The sequence below is a fragment of the Protomyctophum parallelum genome (genome assembly GCF_964188405.1).
Source record: "Protomyctophum parallelum genome assembly, chromosome: 15".
Lineage (NCBI taxonomy): Eukaryota > Metazoa > Chordata > Actinopteri > Myctophiformes > Myctophidae > Protomyctophum > Protomyctophum parallelum.
In genome coordinates, this window is record NC_139710.1 from 45654548 (window position 1) to 45674547 (window position 20000).

Genomic DNA, 20000 nt, shown 5'->3' on the forward strand with positions numbered 1-20000 from the left:
GCAATCTTTATTGGATGAAGAGTCACACAACAGAACTGTGTCCCAACTGAGTTTTCATTTCCCTGCAAATATACTGCTACTGTATACTGAACGAAGCACTTCTGGACTGCCCCTTAATCATGCATTTGTCATACTTATATTAATGTATAGAAGCAATATGTTTGAACCAAAGTGATGCCTTGAAATGTAAAAATGAGAATTGACAAGTGTATTCTCTGGGATGGGACCTGTGAAAACTAATATTGCAAGAGATTTCAAATATTTGAAGGGGGCAATGGAGCGCTTGATTTTGGTTACATTTACAGGTGACTTTTACTCTTTAAAGAAATTGCACGAGTTAAAAGTGCACTTCAAGCAGCTCAAATATTTCAGAATGTCTTCGAGGATTTGAGTCTGCATTAGCTGTTTTATGATTGGCTTGTGGATGAGACGATACGAAGCACAAATCTTTGGAGAAATATCAGAAAGTGGTTACACTCCTTCGTTTTCTATGTCATAATCACTTATCTACATGAGGTTTTCACACTGCTCTTCAAAGCATTTTAAGATCAGAGTAACTTGTCTCAAATATTGAAAAAACACTTGAAGAGCGCTTGTCTTGTTTCCTTTCTTAATAGATAGATTTTGTTGACCCTTTTGTGGCTGAACAAAGTCTGTATAATAATTCAATCAAGCACATCTCAGGCTGCAGATATTAAAAGCTGTATGAAAATGGATATTTGAGGTAGTATGTTCCAAAATGAGATGTTCACGATTTGAAAAGTTGACACCTGTTCTTACACAATGATTGATGGCACAAAGTAAAGAAAATATTTAGGTTATCATCCCAAGCATTCAACATTTCCTGAACCCTCCAACCGAGGGTAGGCATATCTGCACCAGCTTGCCCAAGATATCACATACCCATAGCCTTATTTATTTATATTTTACAAATACAATAAGATAGGGCAGAGTCACACTGAGTCTGTTTGATTCAAACTGTTCCCAAATATGATTGCCTGGTCCCCGCTGGCCATGATTCAACAACATTAACTTCCTCCCACTTGAATACAGCAATAAGTATTTTGGTTCCTTTGCATAGGGATAAAACACAATCTTAGTAAAGGTAAAAAATGAACTGCCTACCACTTGAATACAATGATATAGTATTTTGGTTCCTTTACATACTGATAGTATTTCGGTTCCTTTACATACTGATAAAACACTGTTATTTGCATGTTTTGACAAAGTGAGCAGGGAGGCCACCAGGGGGGGGGAAAGGTTGATCAAATGCTATTTTCTCCTGGTCTGTGTGACTAAATAAGGCTATTGGTATGTGATAAACAACATCGTAGACTTGACCAACATCGGGCAATGATGATTTCCTTGGATGATAATCTACTGTCCTGTTTGACAGAGATGGGGGGGATTCTTGTACCTTCAGCTAATGATCGCCCTTTCGAAAATGGATATGACATTTTGGAATAGAGTTCTTTCTCTTACATCCATCATCACACATCACACTCTTCAGCCTGCTCTGTTGACTTAGTCACATAGTGCTACACTTTGCCAACATGGGTGAGTGATGGCTAGATATAATTATTTGAACTGATTAACTGTAAATCCATCACGATCTTATAGATTGTCCAAAAATCCTGAATGAAACCTGGAAATCACTTCCCTTTTTAGGTCAAGGTTGTTTTTTTCTGTCTAGTCCCCTGTTGTCTATTTTGTACATAGAATAATTGGTGCTACCCCCAGGACATGTCAGAGTAAAGGCTGTAAAGATGAGATTATGATCCTCCTAACCTTTCACATCCACTGCCTCTCATCAGTTAACTGGGATGATTGCTTTGTTTTTTTGTGGGGGGAGACGCATAGAATCATGAAAATATTAACTAATCATGTAAACTTTCAAAACTAAATTGATTCCACGTTACAGTTGGGTGCATTTTACCTAACTGGTATTATGGTCTCTCCCCTCCCTCCACCTGTGCACCCTCCTCCCCCCGTGGCCCTCACTGTACAGATAAAGGGACAATGTAAGCTGTAAAGGATTGTTTGATATATCGTACTGTACAATAAGCAAGAAATGCAAAAATGATGGGCAAGATCATGGAACAGAAAGACAGGAGTCTGGAGACATTCCTCCACTTGTTTGTCTGTCTATCTCTAGAGAAATTGGATGTCCCTTTGTATTCTTTACTAATTCTGTACAGCTTTTATTTCTTTCACGCCTTTCGTCATTTACGTCATTTTTAAATGTTTGTACAAGGCAACTTTGTCTCTCTCCATTTTCTACAAAACAGGAAAGACTTTCAATGCGGAGCTGAATTCGTGTTTTTTTTTTGTTGGAAAAGGTGAAAAATAAACAATGGAAGACTGGTGAGGTTTTGGTAACATTGGCCATGGCTTTCTGTTCTTAAGGACTTATGGTAAGGACTTGGATAAACCAATAATGTATGTGTGAGAAAAGACATTAACCCTTTGAACTATGTTGCATAGAGTAGGAGCTATAAGGCACTGGTTCCCAAACTTTTTCATGTCAATGACCTCAAAATGAACACTCCCCCATTAGAAAATATATTGCCAAGGACCCACATAAGAGATTTATAAGATATATGTTAACCCATAGCATACATACAGTATTTGTTTCTTGTCATGGAATTAATATGGATCTAAATGGCTGGTTAGAATAGAAACCGGTTACACCACAGTGGATTAGAATTTACAACCTCCATGGTGGTGGGCTAGGACTACCACTGCACTACAAAATAAGCATAAATAACAAATGTATAGGCATATACCAAGGTACACATCCAAACGTGCAGGTGTTGGACTGTACTGTACATCCCTGGTGATATTATATCCTGAATAGATAAGCCTACTTTGCTGCATATTATTGCAGAGCTCATCTGTCATCTCATTGTTGTACTCGGTACAGTCATGGGTAAGGGTACAGGACGCTGCCAAAACCTTCTGCACTGTTTCTTTGATTATGAAACACCCAAAACATTGGTTATTGAAAGCAAAAGTGTAGGATGTGTCTTCAGATTCACACAGCTGTTGGTTACCCTTTATGTGGTCGGGTAAGTAAGGCTTTATCTTACAATAAATGGGCATGCATTCCCAATTTGCATTGTGCCTGGCTTGCATCGTTCCAATTTTCAAATAGGTCTAGTATAGATGAATAAGACAAAGGTTGTGTTGACATGTTTTCTGTCTTGTAGTAAAGTTACTGCTTTATTCCTCTTGTTTTCTCAAACTGGGTTGTGAGTGATCCAAAGAGTTGATGATGTGAATTTGGTAGACTAGGAACACTATGCTGCCATTAACCCATTTAAACCTATGTCGATTAAAAAAAACCCACCAAGGTATAACAATGTATGGGTTTAATAGGTCCAAACTAAGTATATCTTGACCTGTTATACGGTCAATTTGAATCAACAACAAAATCAAATGACTTAACGGTTTTATTTGTTCTCTGCCATGCCATGTGATGTTTGCTTTTCATGTGAAATGTATCTGTCCACTATACTTACTATATGTGCTGTCAACAGGTACGTCTGTGTAGTTCAGAAGGCCTACCAGGACACAGACACTGTCATTAGTACTGTCACTACTAAAGTGAAAGGATATGCCCTGTCCAATACATCTGGCTCAAGGCCCTGGTTTTGGGATGTGGCTGATTATATTATTCCTCCTCAGGTATTTTAACTTGATATTTTCACAAACCTGCACAGTGCACATATAGACACAGACATGAATATAGAGTATACCCCCAGCCTCCAGAAATAGGCTGCAGCGGTAATCCATACATGCTTTTCAAGCAATATAGAAAGCATAACATACACCTATCATATTGCAGAATGATGATTTATGATTATGCCTGCAAGGTATTTTCATTTCTGTGTTGTCACGGGTTATTCCTATGGCTCACTAAATAACAGATGGAGCTAACCTGACCTAAAAGACGTGAATGAACAATGACTATGCTCTTTTGTTTTGTATAAAGGCCGATCAATCATTCTTTGTGCTGACAAATGCCATTTTCACCGCCAATCAAACCCAGGCAGCCTGCCCTGATGTGAGTGTCTGTTCTTGATCTCTCTTCCTGACTCACTTGTTAAAAGGTGATGTAACAATAGTTATCATTAGTAATGCATTGCTTTAAATGTAATTACATAATTATGGATACTATATATATCTGCTGTATAAGAAAACAACTAACTCCAAAATGTAAAATTTTGAGGAAACGAAAAATATACATTTGTCAGGAAATGAAGAAAACCTTATTTTGAAAACAAAGCAATACTGCCTCATCAATTACTTGCATGAGCGGGGGAGAGGGGGTGGAGTTAGCTGCTGTATAAGAAAACAACTAACTCCAAAATGTAAAATTTTCAGGAAACGAAAAATATACATTTGTCAGGAAATGAAGAAAACCTTATTTTGAAAACAAAGCAATACTGCCTCATCAATTAATTGCATGAGCGGGGGAGAGGGGGTGGAGTTAGCTGCTTTACCAGTTTGAGGGTCCAATGGAGTTAAGAGTTCAATAGCACTGGTGTATGCACAAACAAATTAAAACAAAGAAATTTAGTTATACCCGACATATATATAATCTCTCTCTTCCAGTTTCCAAATCCATCTACCATTTGCACTGATGACTATGACTGCACTGAGGGAAAGAATGATCCACGAGGCAGTGGTAAGGGCAAGGCTACCACACTAGAACACATTAACACAAGTAAGACGCGCAAACGCGTGAAGCGAACGCAGCTCTTGTGTGTGTGTGGTTGTGTGTGCGTGTGTGTGTGTGTGTGTGTGTGTGTGCGCGTGTGCGTGTGTGTGTGTGTGTGTGTGTGTGTGTGTGTGTGTGTGTGTGTGTGTGTGCTACAGCTGCGCCCTGTGTGTGTGTGTGTGTGTGTGCTACAGCTGCGCCCTCTGGTGGCGGGCGGGTGGTGTAACAGTGGGACAGACACACACACAGACACACACACACACAGACAGACATTCAGCCCTTGCTGTCATAGTAAGTGGCTCACTGCGTTCGCAATAATGAATGGATGGACTGTCAAGGCCAGAAAGTAGTTTTTTGCCACTCAGTAGGCGTTCCCTCATAACGTCTGGGTATGATGATGATGCCACGTGCATACTCTCTATAGGACACTTCTCATAAGTGGTACAATGTAAAATCATTAGTTAATTCAATTCTATAGTTAGAAATGGATAAACGAACACTAAGGTTTTCATTGTTTATGTTTCCTCTTGCCATATCATTTATCAATGCAATGGAATAGCTGATATTGTGACTAAAAGTTGACTCTTACTCAGGTATCCAGACAGGACTGTGTGTCAACTATTCCGACACAGTCAAGACCTGTGAGGTATTATCTTGGTGTCCCCTTGAAATAGATACTACTCTACCCGAGTAAGAATATTTACAATCTTTTATTAGCCATCCTATGCAAATATATATATTCATTGTAAAATATGTGTTAATATGTGTTATATGTGTTAAGGACTGAGGTACGTATGTATGCATGGTGTAATGACTATACTTGATGATGCACGCTTGGTTGTAGTATAAAACAGGCTTAAGACATCATAGTTTGCCATATCTCATAGGCCTGCAATGCTGGGAGATACAAAGGACTTCACAGTATTGATTAAAAACACTGCAACGTACCCCAAGTTTAACTTTCACAGGTTAGAGTTGACTTTTCTCGTAATAAAAGACATAACTTATCAGAGATACTACAGGGCGGTACTGTAACTTATCTTCTCCCCCTCCAGGAGAAACATTCTGCCACACATTAACTCCTCGTACTTGAAGAAATGTGAATTCCATCATATAATGGACCCTGACTGCCCAATATTCCGTCTCAAATACATAGTTTCAGAAGCTGGGCAGGATTTTCAAACCATGGCTGTCAAGGTAAGCTCATGAGTTCCTGGTAAAATACATTAGCTAATTTTGTATGATGCTGATTTAAGATTAGGTTCTCCGCCCCTGGCAATTAGCAATCAGGTTAGGCCTACCTATCACAAGGTAATAAATACGTCACACACGTACAAATGAATCATCTTTAATTGAGCAATGTTTATGATTGTTAAGGGTGGCATCATCGGTGTCCTCATTGACTGGAGCTGTGACTTGGACTTGTGGGCAAGAAAATGTAAACCAAAGTACAGCTTTCAAAGGTTAGACAGCACAGATCCTGGCAATAATGTGGCACCTGGATTCAACTTCAGGTTAGATTATTATACAGTATTGTGTGTGTGTGTGTGTGTGTGTGTGTGTGTGTGTGTGTGTGTGTGTGTGTGTGTGTGTGTGTGTGTGTGTGTGTGTGTGTGTGTGTGTGTGTGTGTGTGTGTGTGTGTGTGTGTGTGTGTGTGTGTGTGTGTGTGTGTGTGTGTGTGTGTGTGTGTGTGTGTTGCTTTGGACAGTGGACAATAAGGTGGAAAATGAAACTCTTTACAAAATGTTTGCATATACAGGTTTGCAAAATACTACAAAACCCCTGATGGTGAGACAAGAACACTAATCAAAGCATATGGAATTCGGTTTGAAGTTGTTGTGTTTGGCACGGTAAGGGTGGAGTAAAAATATATGTATCCTGTTTCTGTCTTAATTAATATAAATCATAGTGATACAAATCTTTTTTTTCTTTTTTAACTTTCAGGCAGGTAAATTTAGCATTGTACCAACACTGGTGAACTTGGGTGCTGCACTTTCATTCCTCAGTTTAGTAAGTAGGCCTTTCTCTCTTGAAGCAAAGAGAAAATATGATGAAAATGCATTTTCTTTAAAGAATGTGATAACGTCCAGAATTAAGAGATTTTTCTTTTTTCTTTTTTAATCAATAGTTTTAATCCAGCTCATGACATGGATCCTCTCTTTGCTCTCTGTCTGGCCCCTTTTCCCCATCTCTATTCATCATGCTACTTGACAAGAATGGATAAAGATGCTCTTTCAATGATTTTCCTCAGATACCTGTAGTTGCCGACTGGTTCCTGTTGACTTGTACAAAAAGAAAAGATCTTTACAGTAAACACAAAGTCACACACCTGAGCAAGGAAGTTGATAGTGAACAAGTAAGTTCCTAACTTCCTTTGATTATTATATTAAAATATAAAAAGGCCTATGTTTACTTTTTGATACGTTTTAGCTCTGGAAGGTTCATTGTTAAGACATGTGTTGGGTCATTTGTGTTCTACCTGGGTCATTCATAACTTGATAAGACTGCGTCTCCACACATTCTTTAAGATGCAGGTGTCCACCATGAGCACCAGCTATGGAACCTCATAACACTGACACTGCAACAGGGAGCATTTCTTTGGATATCCCATTCTAGAAAGCTGCCATAAAACACAGACTTCCAATGTTTTGAATTAATTAATACATGATTATGTTGTTATTGTTGCTGCCGTGTGGAAACCTCATATTTCCTTTTTTATTATAACTATATGTTTTGTGTGACACAATAATATGTATATGTATATTTGTATGTGCCTTTTATTTCATTGTTAATGGTACAAGATACTGGGGTTGTGGCTCTTTCAGAGTGGGAACTCTGGGGGGAGGGAGGGGTAAACAATTTTTTAATGTTCTTTTTGACTCATGTGACTTGAAAAAATAATAAAGAAATTTTGATAAAAAAAAACATCAGGCAAAAATGTCAAACTTTCCTTATGCTTTAAGTAGCATGTCAAACTAGGGGGTTTTCATGATTCTGAATCCATTCCAAGCATTAGTTTTGCACAAAAAACACTCCTTGGGCTAAAAACGGCCACAGCCACTTGACCAAATGTACCCAAAATGTGCTGACCTCTTCACATTTGTGATGACGGCTTTTTTTGTGTTTTTTGTGCAAAACTAATGCTTGGAATGGATTCAGAATCATGAAAACCCCCTAGTTTGACACGTCACATGCTACTTAAAGCATAAGGAAAGTTTGACATCATTTTCTCCTTATAATGGATGTTAATGGGTCAGCAAGTGGATTTGTGAATGTATGTATATAGACAATATTTTAGGCCAATAAAAAAGACTATATACCAAATGTTGCACTTTAAAGTTTAAACAAAAGAAGCCTGTTGGCTGCCGGACTACATTAATTGACAAAATAAACAAACATTTGTAAAATATGAGGTTTCTGCCCAACATCAACATTATTAAAAATGGCAGAGTTGCAGAAAATGTATTAATTTAAATTAATTATAATTTTGTTTTAATCTGGTTGGGTTTAGTTGTGTTTTGTGCTGAATAATTGAATTACATTGATGTGAATAAGTAATTTGTGTAACCATGTAATTATGAGTGCATGTGCATGTATTTAAGTATGCATCATTTATTTGTATTCATTTGCTTTATGTACAAATCAATTTGCAATTATTCCTCATTTATTTGGTAAACATATATTTGGTAAACATAGTTATAGGTCAGGTGTCTGGGTCCCTCTCCCTTGAGGGGAGTGACTTAAAATGACTATGCAAACTGTTGCTTTACTCTGTTTCAAAATGAATTCTCTGAATAAACCAATTTGTTGAACTCTGTAGATATTCTCTTCTCATATTTGGCCCTGTCATGGCAACTTATTAAGTGTTTCAGACTCGATATTTTCCTTAGCTATCATCACTATCAGTAGTACCCTAAATTCAATACAATTCAAGCATCATAGACATAGGCTAAAATGTGGATGCTACACTTCCACCATACTCCACCTGGGGGCAGCATCGTTTCAGTCTAAGTAGTTTCTCTTCTCAGCTGAGCGCAGTCAGCGCACGTCATGGTAAAGCGAGCTGAGCATCGTAGTAGCATGTAAGCTAACAAGGTAGCAAACAAAAGAGAAGCAGGGCAGTGTTTTTAGAGACCTGGCTTCGTTCTAGCTGTCCAACATTCATTATAAAGTTAGTTAACTTAGTATAGCGGTCGCTATGGTGTCAGTTAATGGTGGGCCAACATTAACGTTACTCTAGCTAGCATTGAGCTAGTACTCTGGTAACCAAGCTAGCCCCGCTCGGAAACCTACGTACAGCGGGGCTAGTAACCAAGCGAAGGCTAAGCTAACAAACAGGCTAGTTTATCTTGTTTCTTTTAGGTAGCATTAATGAGGCAGTTCAACCCTGGATTACTGGATCTACAGTAAACTAAGTTGGATTCAGTCTCTAGCAGTTAGTTAGGTACTTGGCTACCTATCTAACTTGGACGCAACCCCCAGAATGACAGGTAAGCCATATAAATGTCTTATTAGTTACAGGCTAGCCAACCTAGCTTAGCTTAAGTTTATTATTTTTGTTACGTTAAAACAATGTTGTTAGAGTTATCTAGCTATAATGGTTATTTTTTTTTGTCCTCCCACAGATGGTGTAGTTCTATTGAATGTCCCTGTCATTCGGCAGCTTTACCACTGGGATTGTGGGTTAGCCTGTTCAAGAATGGTTTTGAAGTAAGTTCACTCATTAATCATTCATAACATTGAAGCCTTATATACACATACACTTGTGTCCTCCATTGTACCTGGACGTGTATAGTATCCAGATGACAATAAGCAGTTATAATGAGCTTTATGAACTTTACAGATACCTCCATCCTGTCAGTGATGAAGAGTTTCAAAATGCTTGTTGGGAGCTGAAGTTGACAGAAAGCGTGTGGACGATTGACTTGGCTTACCTCATGTGCCAGCTGGGTATCAAACACCGCTTTTGCACCCAGACTCTGGGTGTCGACAAGGGTTTTAAGAACCAGGTACTGTCTCAACCAAGTCAGTCATTGTTGTCGGGCTGAGTTCAATTCTATGTGACTTGATTAGGGATGGGAGTGGATGATGATCCTTATCTCAATAATCGTATTGCATAGATTTTTATTTATCGTGACATTTTCCTCAACCTTTAGAGTCACTGATTCTGTCAGAGTTCAAAGTCGGGTGCTGCTGTAAAAAAATGGTGGTCAGCCCAGGTACCTGATAACAAGAATTAACACGCATGTCAGCAGCCCTGAAACATATGACTGTCATGAATAAAAGTATGAGCGTCATGTGAACCATGGCTAGTCAGCAATCCAATCATAATTAACTTATCCTGGGTGGCCCGACCTCTATCAGCCTCATGACTGTATTAGACAACCGCAACGTTTGGCCGGCATCTTCTTATGGGTCCCCTTTAGTGTCCCCATCTGATCTCTGAGGATAATTTAGCTTTTGTTGAGCTGCAAATTCAGTACCACTTATACTCTAGTCTATACTTGATAGAACAGACCTGTAAAGAGTGCATTTGGGTGCTCATTTCACTACACAAAACAAATCGATTCACCAAAAATGGCAGATCTACAAGCTCACAACACGTTGGAACATGTGAGCTTGTAGATCGACTATTTTTGGCGAATGTTCCTCCCAGAATAGCGATGCTGGTGGTTCAAGTGGTTAACAACAAAAGTGTAATTTCAATTTTCAGTTGAATTCAATTTTAATGAATCATGTCATTTTCATATCGTCCCATTCCTAAACTTGGTATTGACTTAAAAATAATGTATTAAAGCACTTTCTTATGTCTCTCTCTGTCGGGATTGCAGTCATTTTATAAAAAGCATTTCGATACAGAGGAAGACCGAGTTAATGAGCTCTTCCTCAAGGCAGAGAGCAAAGGTGTGGTGGTGAAAAAATGGTGAGTTATCTTATTAATCTGTAAACAACAGATCTGTTGATTCACAGTAGCAAGACTTAACACCTGTAAATGTCTTCTTGAATGTCATCCTTTAGCTCTGTGACGATTCAGGAGATCCAGGCCCATCTTGATCAGGGCCATGTTGCCATAGTGTTGGTCAACGCTGTGGTTTTGACATGTGACCTCTGCTCTTCACCTGTCAAATACTGCTGCTTCCTTCCTGTGGGCCAGAAGTGTTTCTGCAGGAAGCCAGAATACCAGGGTCACTTTGTGGTCATATGTGGCTTCAACAGGAGTACTGGTTGCATCTTCTATAACAACCCTGCATATTCTGACCGTGAGTATCACATTATAATAGGCTCAGCCTCAGAAACACAAGAACACAGTAGAAGCTGCTGGCCTACCGTATCAGATGTCGTGGTGGCGTGGTCTAAAACGAATTTTCATTTCGTTTCAGGAAATATTTTTTTAATGGTAGCGATTCAGGGCTGGAGCCAGGCTAACACACAGCAGCAACAACAGAAATCTAAAAATAGAACCTTTCATGAAATCAATTATTTAACCAATTATTTATTTATGACCATACATTTTGAGCATTTTTAGCAATTATGTTTCTACATTTTGTTGTTATAACATTTATTTTTCAGGGTTTTCTTGCCTTTATTGATAGTTTCACAGTGTAGAGAGACAGGAAACGGGGAGTCAAACCCGGGTTCAGAGACTATGTGGTACATTTTCTAGCCAGGGCCGCTGGCCTAGAGTGGTCCGGGCACCTAGGCTGTGGCTGCATCCGAATTGCTAGGGTTGTTCCCTACTCCCTACCCCCCATACGGGGATCCAGACTCTAGTGGACTCTATAGTGATGATTTCGGACAATACTCCCTGTATGGGGAGCACCGACTCTGACGTCAATGTCGGTAAAGGGCGCTGTAGGTCCGCGGGTTCATGTACTTTTTATTTGCATGAAATCCTCATTAGGTTTTTTCAGATCGCCTCATAAAGAACTGTTTGAAAAATAAACAAATCATCCCGGCCGTTTCACTCATTTGGATATGAAGAATCAACTGACTACAAGAAACCAGTCAAAACGCTGCTGCTGAATTTTCGCTAGGAACAGACTGTATCAAATAAGTGACTGCAGGCTGTCACCTCCCTGCAAGGACAGTTTGTAAAGTTATTTTTAAATTCATGAATTAATAAAGAAAAATAGGTTAATGAAAATATGTTTGCAGGCATTTAGGCCTATATGTCTATGATAAAAAGGTTATTTTAAAATAACATAGGCCTATGATTATTATCAATAAATTAATATTAGGCTATATCCATTATCCAGCAATATGAAAACAGTGCACCACCTTGACAATATGAAAATATCAGCAGCATGATTGATTAACCACATGAACCCCCGCTAATCCTGGGGCGGGGGGATACGGCAAAAATAGCCGATCTATGTGCAACGTGTTGTGAGCTTGTATCGGGTACTTTTGGTAAAGAATTACCAAAAGTAGCCGATCTACAAGCTCTGCTCAGAATACGGACGTTTGGTGTTAACAGAAACAGCAGTCCAATAAATGACTGCCTACATAATGAAGTTTTAATGTATTTATCGCAATTCAATTAAATAATGTTAAATAGCATACTTTTTCATGGCAGGAATTAATGAATATTAATAAAACATATGTTCGGACACAATATGTGTCTCACATGCATGTATTTAGCCTACGTTTGTGATAAAGAATCTCACAAATATATTCTACAGCAAGCAACTGATTCCTCTCCTAACGTCATGCGCTGGGCCTGGGTGATACAATGGATCAGATTAGTAATACTATTGCAAATGAGTAGATTTATTATAAATAAAATAAAACCATTTCAAATAAATGCACAGATCATTTGTCTCGAGATCTGTAGCTTCGAGATCCGCCAGGGAAGGGAAAACGAAAGTTTAAAAAGTACATTTGTGTTGAGTTCTTTCGCTGGTTCAACTTTTGCCTCTTCTGAGTTGGAGCGCAATGAGCGCATGTATGCATTAGCAGCGCACGTGCGCAAATGCGTGCATGTGCGCTCAAGAGCGAGCTTGCGCAATGCATTATGGGGCAGATTTGCTTCGCTGTGTTTTTGTAGTGACCATCGGATGCTCCCTACAATTCCCGGTGCATTGTGGGATACTTCAGTACACTACGTTAGGGTGCAAAAATGCTCACTACACATTCGGACACTATAACAAAATGGCGGAACCCCAAAGTAGTGACTTTATGGGGCATAGGGAATGAATTCGGACGCAGCCTGTGTGTCGCTGGTTTGTATCCCGATCCCGACGACCTTTGCTGTGTGTCACTCCACATCTCTCTCCACATTTCCTGTCAGTGTGTACTTAACTATAAATAAAGGCATAAAAGCCCCCCAAAAAAATCAAACAGTGGCTGCATTTTTTTTTTTAAATCAATGTATTAATTTTTAATCTAGACAAACGAGACACAGGCAGTTACTGGAAACTTTGACTAGTGTATTGGAAGTGCGCACAGACAGACATACCTTTTGTTTGTTATTAAAATATACCTGTGACACTTTCATTAGATGCAGACAACTGGAAAAGTCACATTTAATTAGCAAATAATGCAACATAACTGTCACATGCTATCCACCTTGGCAACGAACCTCAACGTGTGTGTTTATTATTTCAGGAGTATGTTGTACCAGCATCAGTAACTTTGAAGAGGCTCGGCGGAGCTACGGAACAGACGAGGACATCCTGTTTATATTTAAGGAGCCCTGAAAGACAATGTTGTTGATGCATATATGGATGCATATATGGATACTTATCAAAGTTGTAGTGACATTGCAGTGCTGCAGACCCTCCGCCCCAGTCTGGGATCATTGGTCCCAGCTTTAGCCAAGCATTGTAGATCATTTCCCCAGGCTGTCCTCTTTGGTGCTAAGATGTCTGGCTGCTCACAGAAGTAACACCGCTACAGTTACACCATTCACAATTAATTGTGAATTAATTTGCTCCCCTTCACACAGAGCCATTTCCACTCAACCTGTGAAGGCTGGAAACTTTATTTTTCCTTTGACAGAGGTGAGCAGATACTTTGGATGAATTCTACGCTGTCTTTTGCTCAAATTTAGCGTAGTTATTTGTAGAGTTGATTTAACTTTAAAAATTGTGAGCAGACATTTCAGACTTCAGACATTTGCTGTGGATGCAATGTAGTGGAAGAAATGTACCACACAAATAAGGGCTGATGGCAACTGCGTATTATTACACAGTAAAATCCAGAGTCTTGACACATTCCCTCGCTTCACCATCGATGACGGAGATCCCTGTCATGTGTTCTTTCAGTGCTTTATGATAGATCGTGCTCTTCACTTACGTATGACTGGTTCTAGGTTCGTAGGTAAGCAACAGATACAACTAGAAATTAACCGCAAGTGAACATTTCGCCTGCCATCCGCCTCCATGTTATCAGATTTAGAAGAATGCATTTATCTCTGATTATTTTCCCAGATTTATTTTTTGGTCAAAACTAGCTTTGACGACCCATAACTAAAGAACCAATGATCGCGGTTAAAAAAAATCTATTCTGGGTGAAATAAGACGACTGTCTGTCACCTCTGTTTCACATCTCGGGTCGGCCTTCAAAATAAGGATCTTGACTGAAAAACACTAGTGGTTTTGGAAGAAAGAATTAATACCTGGCAGTGAACGTAACAAAACATTCTGCATTTTGCTATGTGCTTTACCTAGAGTTTTGTTTTACACTCATGTCTTAGAAGCTTATCTATAGTTGCAAACGTGCACCCTCAATTGCCTTTTATTTTCTGTAAAAGTACTTTGACACTTTGTAGATGTCCTACATATTATATCAACAGGGAATAGAGGGAGAAACTATTTTTGAAAAGACTCAGGAAATGAATTGTCCTTGAAGTATAATGTTATGTATGAATGTATATGCCTAATTTGATGTATGTACTGTATGTATGAATTGACAAACGCTTGTCAAATGCTAATGCAATACACCATGGCCTGTCAATGGAACCACCTCTGCCTGGAGGGTGGTACCATCAACTATCTTTCGACAGATTGAGGACAAGTGGACAACATGCAAATGTTAGTTCGTCATCCTTTAATTCACACGATTGGTGGATCAGCTAAAGGCTAAACATTGGATGGAGAAAGCTCATGTGAGTGACGCACTGTTGTGCATAGAGTGATGCCTTGTAGGCACAAACGTAAGGGCACCAAGCGACTGTCAGCCTGATGGGGAGTTTTTGGCTGATAAGTTTGTGTACTCTACCTGCCACCTTGGCAGTTAACCAAACTTTAAGAGGTTGTATGAATTTGAGTCTGACATAGTGAAACATAGTGGTTAAGCCACTGGACAGATGTCTCGTGTGGGGGTGGAAAAGCGTGGCTTGAATACTTAACTCACTCAGTTTATTTTTTACGTTGGTATCATGGATGAAGTTGCACTATGGTTTTCATACCAGATATAATTTAGTGTTTAAATTATCGATTTGATCATGAAATGGCTTTTAAGATGAAATAAAGCATTTCTGCTTTTTGATGGTGACCGTGATGATGTGCAGCAAAGGGTTGTTGGATTCGAGCCTGGGCCTGCTGCAGGAAGTGGAAATGGGGATGGAATAACTTCTGGCTCTAGAACTAGAACTACGCCTGATGTATTCCTGGTTGTGCATTTTTGGTATGAACAAATGGAACATTTGAAGCAGCAAACTTTATTTTTTATGAAATGTACAATAGCATTTATTATGTTCTGTAATTAAAGCATTCTGAATGCATGCTCCATGTGTTTTTCCATCTGTGTTTACTGAGAAGTAAATAGAGCAGGGGTCTTTAATATGGGGTCCTCAGTTACTACAAATCTTTGTGTGACTTTCTTTTTTTACACCCCTGGTGTAGAGAACAACTGTCTACTCCTTAACTATTTTAGGTCTGAAGTCATGTTTGACAGCCTCTGTGAGCTCCTCGGCATACTCTGTATATCTCCCAGTCATCTGCAAATGCAATAGAGGATGTAGATTGTTAATGCAGTCCATCCTGAAAGTTTATGAAACAATACAGATGCATAGTTTATTAATTACATCAACTTTACATGATCATCCCTTCATTCCCCTATCATTAACATCCCCTCATAGTCGCAACACCATTCTGGTGTGTGTGTGTGTGTGTGTGTGTGTGTGTGTGTGTGTGTGAACCTCACCCAAAGATTACACACACATTGCATCTCCTATTTACAGATAAAATGTGTGCGCGTGCATACATGTGGAACTATGTTAAATGCACCTTAAAACTCCACTTGTCACTAATTTGTCTGTTCAGGTTGAGGTCCAGTTCTGCTACCAGGAGACCATCCCGTGTTCTGGAGAGCCCAGGTGTGCGGCTGCCATCTGGAGCAGCCACATAGCTTGACCCATAGAATTGTCCAAAATCTTGATGAGCTGGATGAAACAATAACATACTTTATTAATATATATATATATATAATATCATTATTGTAAATGCAGAAATTTTGATTCCATTAATCAATATAAATTATATTGCACTCCAAAGGTTACCCATGATTCCATGAATTTTGACCCCTTTCAAAAGACTATGCTCATTCTTGCATCATTCCTTAGCCAAGACTCCATGTTTATCATGCAATCGGACATTTTCTCTTCGCAGAGTAAGGCTGGGACCGAGGCTAGTAATGGACTGGTCAAGAGGGGTCCCTGTTGCAGTGTGGTGGGACATTTAAAGCATATCATCCCCCACAACAGTAACTTATAAACTTGGACAATAATTGTCTTACCTTTTTTTCCATCTCCAGAGGTGAACTCATTTTTGAAGTGTTCCTGCATAAAACAAAACAAGTGAAGCTAAAACTGAGTAATTGTACCACTGTTTTATGAAGCTTATATCTACATACAACTACACAACTGAGTTTCTGAGAATAGAACATATAAATGACAATGGCCTGTTATAGCTAAATCCCTTCAACGATTTAATTTACCTGAAACTTGTTCAATGCATTATCTCTGATATAGTGTACTTACCGTACCAACACGGTTGATTGCACAAGTGAAGCAATGGTTTGCAATGGCTGCATTCCTGGCCTCAATAGGCCACATTGGCTCACTATATTAATGACAGAGATATAGACACAAATATACTTTTTTTAACTGCACTTGTCAGAAATTAACACCACCACAAAACCATGACAAACAAAACAAGGCATAAAATAAAAAGAGGGTGCAGAAGACACAGCGTAATATTAAAAACAATGGCCTGTCATAGGAAAATGAAGGGGTGCATAATGACACACCTGAGTGCTCCAACAGTAGCTGATGGGTTGAAGATGATCTCTGCTCCATTCATACTGTACATGAACCAGTTGAGAGGGTGATGACGTCCATAACAGATGTTCACAGCTATCTTTCCAAACTGGGTCTGGAACACTGTATGGCCAGTGTCTCCTTCCATGTAATATGTAGACTAAACAAAAGTGAAAAGGGTAAATACTTTGATGTTGTTTAGTTTATGTGGGTTATGTACAGAAATGACAAATGTATGATTTATACAGTATAAGAGTCGACCCTCGCAATAAATTGCTACAGCTCTTTTAGAGATTACTACAAGTGGAAGATACAAGATCTATTGCAAACGAGATCTTGTATCTCAATTTGCCTTGGATCAAAACTATCAGATTCATTTTATCGAGTGTGACAGCAATTGTCAGATCCTTCATGAGGTTTATTCCTCTAGTTTTCCCATCAAGGGGGTTTTCTTGAGAGTTGTTTCTTTTTTGAACGTTAAAGTTCAGGGGGTATCTTTCGGTTACTTTGTTGTCATGGCAAATACTGTATGTACATGGCCAATGACAGCACTAGTCCCAACACGGTCGATTGCAGTGAAGAAGTGAAGCAATGGCTGCATCACAAGCCCATATAGGGAGATATACCTGTGTGTGTGTGTACTCACATTTTGTGCTGATCAGCAATCAGCACTGATCACAAATCAACATTGTTAGGCAGTTATATCACAGTACTAATAATATGCACATGCGTCCCGACCTGAACACACATACACAGTGCATACAAATAAACAGCATACCTGTGAAATCAGTTACTACAGGATACCACACACACTAACCTCATTGAAATCTCCAATCCGTGGAATATGGTATTTCCTGCTTTTGCCAAGCACACTCCCTGTGTTGGAGATCACTACAGCAGTGTTCCACAGAGTGTGGTGCAACTCGTCACGCTCCAAAATGGGGGACACGATCACCATGTTGTATTTCTTGGCAAGCTAATGATATGAATGGATGTTTCACATGAGTTACTTACTTTCTTCACTGCTATTACTATATAATAACTATAGTAAAGATGTGTATGGTTATAGTCTATGGTAAAATAGTATGGGAAATTACTCTATGGTGAAGGTCTATGTCTATGGTAATGGACTAATAGGAAGCTGAATGAGTTGGGACTTGGAAGGACTATAATGGTATGGTAAAGGTCACTTCTATACTCCCACCTTTTGGCAAAAGCGTGTGGTGTTTCCTTCCTCAGCAGACTCCGCAAACTCTGTCCATGGTTCTTTCTCACGGGTGCAGAAAGCAAAGGGCATGGCTGTGGATGCCAACATCACTGTCAATAACTCAGCTTGGATAGTGCATTTATTGTTTAACTTCACAAGCAGGGCAGTAGGTTGGTATGATGACCTTGTATGCCACTACTCACTCCAGGTCTCCTGAAAGCAGACGATGTTGACACCACACATGGCTGCTACCTCTACCAGCTCACCAATCCTGCTATGCATAGCATTGATCTGTATGTGAGAATGAGACACAACAGACACACAGAGTTATTGCACTCCTGTGTAACATCGATATCGATGTGTTTTTCGTCTTCCACTTCCTCTCCACTGTATGGCTTGGTGTCCTGGCAACAGGAGTGTCAATATGTACCGTGGAGGTCTGTGAATTGTTTGTACATGAAGGCTATGTCTCGGGCTCTGCTGCTCTGCACCAAGATCAACAAGAAGTTAAGAACATTACCTTCCCAATTATGAGTAGTTTGTGTATACAGTTTCTCGTTTTTCAGAGTTATGCAATAAAGTGTATAATAAAATATATGAATGTAAGGCACCACTTCCTCTCTGACCTGATGTAGCACAGGAGCATCAGTGGGCAGAACTATGTGGTTCTGAATTAGCCCGATTCGGATCTTCCTGGTCGGTCTGAGCTGTTCCTGGGCAGCCTCAAACACGTAACCCTGCAGCTCAAACTCCCGCTCTGAGGCTGCCTCCACTGCACATTGTGGGACATCCAACTTCCTATAGGAGAGCAAAGACAGTTCAAAAGCTGCTTTAGTGCTGACTGTGTGCAATGAGTTCATTCATATCCCATTTATTCATATCATTGGTAGGCAAGCTCATCATCGGATGTGAGACAAAGATCAAGAAGAGAAAATAAAATAAGGTCTGCAGACTGGACTGAGCTCCAAAGCTTAAATATTTATTCTTTACACCAAAGTGGACATGAAGTTTCGAGTCTCATGGCTCTTCATCAGACCAATGAGAGATCACAGACAAAGTGATCTCTCATTACATATTGTATGACTATAGGGGACAGGACTAACTATCTCTGTTGGAAGCAGACTATGTGACCAAATGTATCTATAGGCATGCCCATGTTGAAGCTGAAGTTGTCATTATCGCTGCATAAGCAGTGATAATCAGAACTTTAGCTTAATTTATTCCAACTACATTTAGACTATATGATACACTTCACTGTTGCTGTCTGAGAATCAAGACTGTGTACTTATGTGGGGCCACTTCAAATGGTGAAATCAAAGTAAGATTCTCATTTCAAAGATATTTAGTGTTCTTCCAATTTGCTTTATTTGTTTTTACTTGTGAGCTAACAGCTCTGTGCAGAGTGCTCTCAGTGCAGAAGTGGACTTTGTCTCACTCATCAAACATTTTCAAGGGGATAAATAGGCCGAGTTCACTATACGATTAAACCATTTTGACTTAAAGTACTTGATTTAAACAATGTATGTAACTTGACCAAGCTTTCCCATGATAACACGGCAAGTAAGTGAGGAATGCAAGCTAATGCTGAACATAACTTACATAGGTTCCTTTCCAAATAAGATCCGTTTGACCTCTCTCAGCTCGTCCTTGGGTATATGTGTCTCCAAAGTCTTCTCCAAGCATTCAAACTCTGATGCTGACATTATGAATCACTTCTTGTCAGCGATATCCAGTCTCTCTGTGGCTCTATGCTGGTGCAGATTTGAATACTACCTGGACCTGGTCAATAACTAATGGTTAAAGAAAC

The 20000-nt window shown here is 39.4% G+C and overlaps 4 protein-coding genes across 6 annotated transcripts in view; 3 read left to right on the plus strand and 1 right to left on the minus strand.

The window, feature by feature from the left end:
- hira (histone cell cycle regulator a) overlaps nt 1-894 on the plus strand; it is a 17245-nt gene extending 16351 nt beyond the window's left edge. For both annotated transcript variants that reach the window (XM_083785074.1, XM_083785075.1), the window contains exon 25: nt 1-894. This exon is cut by the window's left edge and continues 390 nt beyond it. The gene's annotated coding sequence lies outside the window, so the exon portion shown is untranslated.
- Nucleotides 895-2925: 2031 nt separating this feature from the next.
- On the plus strand, nt 2926-7528 carry p2rx4b (purinergic receptor P2X, ligand-gated ion channel, 4b; the record flags this gene model as incomplete). Of its 2 annotated transcripts, XM_083783689.1 has the most annotated exons (12): nt 2926-3068; nt 3540-3687; nt 3995-4066; nt 4618-4690; nt 5317-5413; nt 5611-5691; nt 5779-5920; nt 6101-6237; nt 6484-6574; nt 6669-6734; nt 6976-7080; nt 7253-7528. In XM_083783689.1, the coding sequence occupies 12 exons, from the start codon at nt 2926-2928 to the stop codon at nt 7292-7294; spliced, it is 1197 nt and encodes a 398-aa protein (XP_083639815.1). In that variant the 3' UTR covers nt 7295-7528. The 2 variants fall into 2 exon arrangements, with proteins under 2 accessions (XP_083639815.1, XP_083639816.1); XM_083783690.1 differs by lacking the exon at nt 3995-4066.
- Nucleotides 7529-8774: 1246 nt separating this feature from the next.
- gucd1 (guanylyl cyclase domain containing 1) lies at nt 8775-15429 on the plus strand. The gene is made up of 6 exons (XM_083784611.1): nt 8775-9214; nt 9350-9434; nt 9568-9733; nt 10556-10647; nt 10743-10984; nt 13332-15429. The coding sequence occupies exons 1-6, from the start codon at nt 9208-9210 to the stop codon at nt 13421-13423; spliced, it is 684 nt and encodes a 227-aa protein (XP_083640737.1). The 5' UTR covers nt 8775-9207; the 3' UTR covers nt 13424-15429.
- Nucleotides 15430-15545: 116 nt separating this feature from the next.
- upb1 (ureidopropionase, beta) lies at nt 15546-19896 on the minus strand (the record flags this gene model as incomplete). The annotated part of the gene is made up of 10 exons (XM_083784610.1): nt 15546-15666; nt 15956-16110; nt 16464-16506; nt 16708-16789; nt 16977-17146; nt 17804-17962; nt 18191-18285; nt 18397-18484; nt 18820-18991; nt 19793-19896. The coding sequence occupies 10 exons, from the start codon at nt 19894-19896 to the stop codon at nt 15583-15585; spliced, it is 1152 nt and encodes a 383-aa protein (XP_083640736.1). The 3' UTR covers nt 15546-15582.
- Nucleotides 19897-20000: the final 104 nt, after the last annotated feature.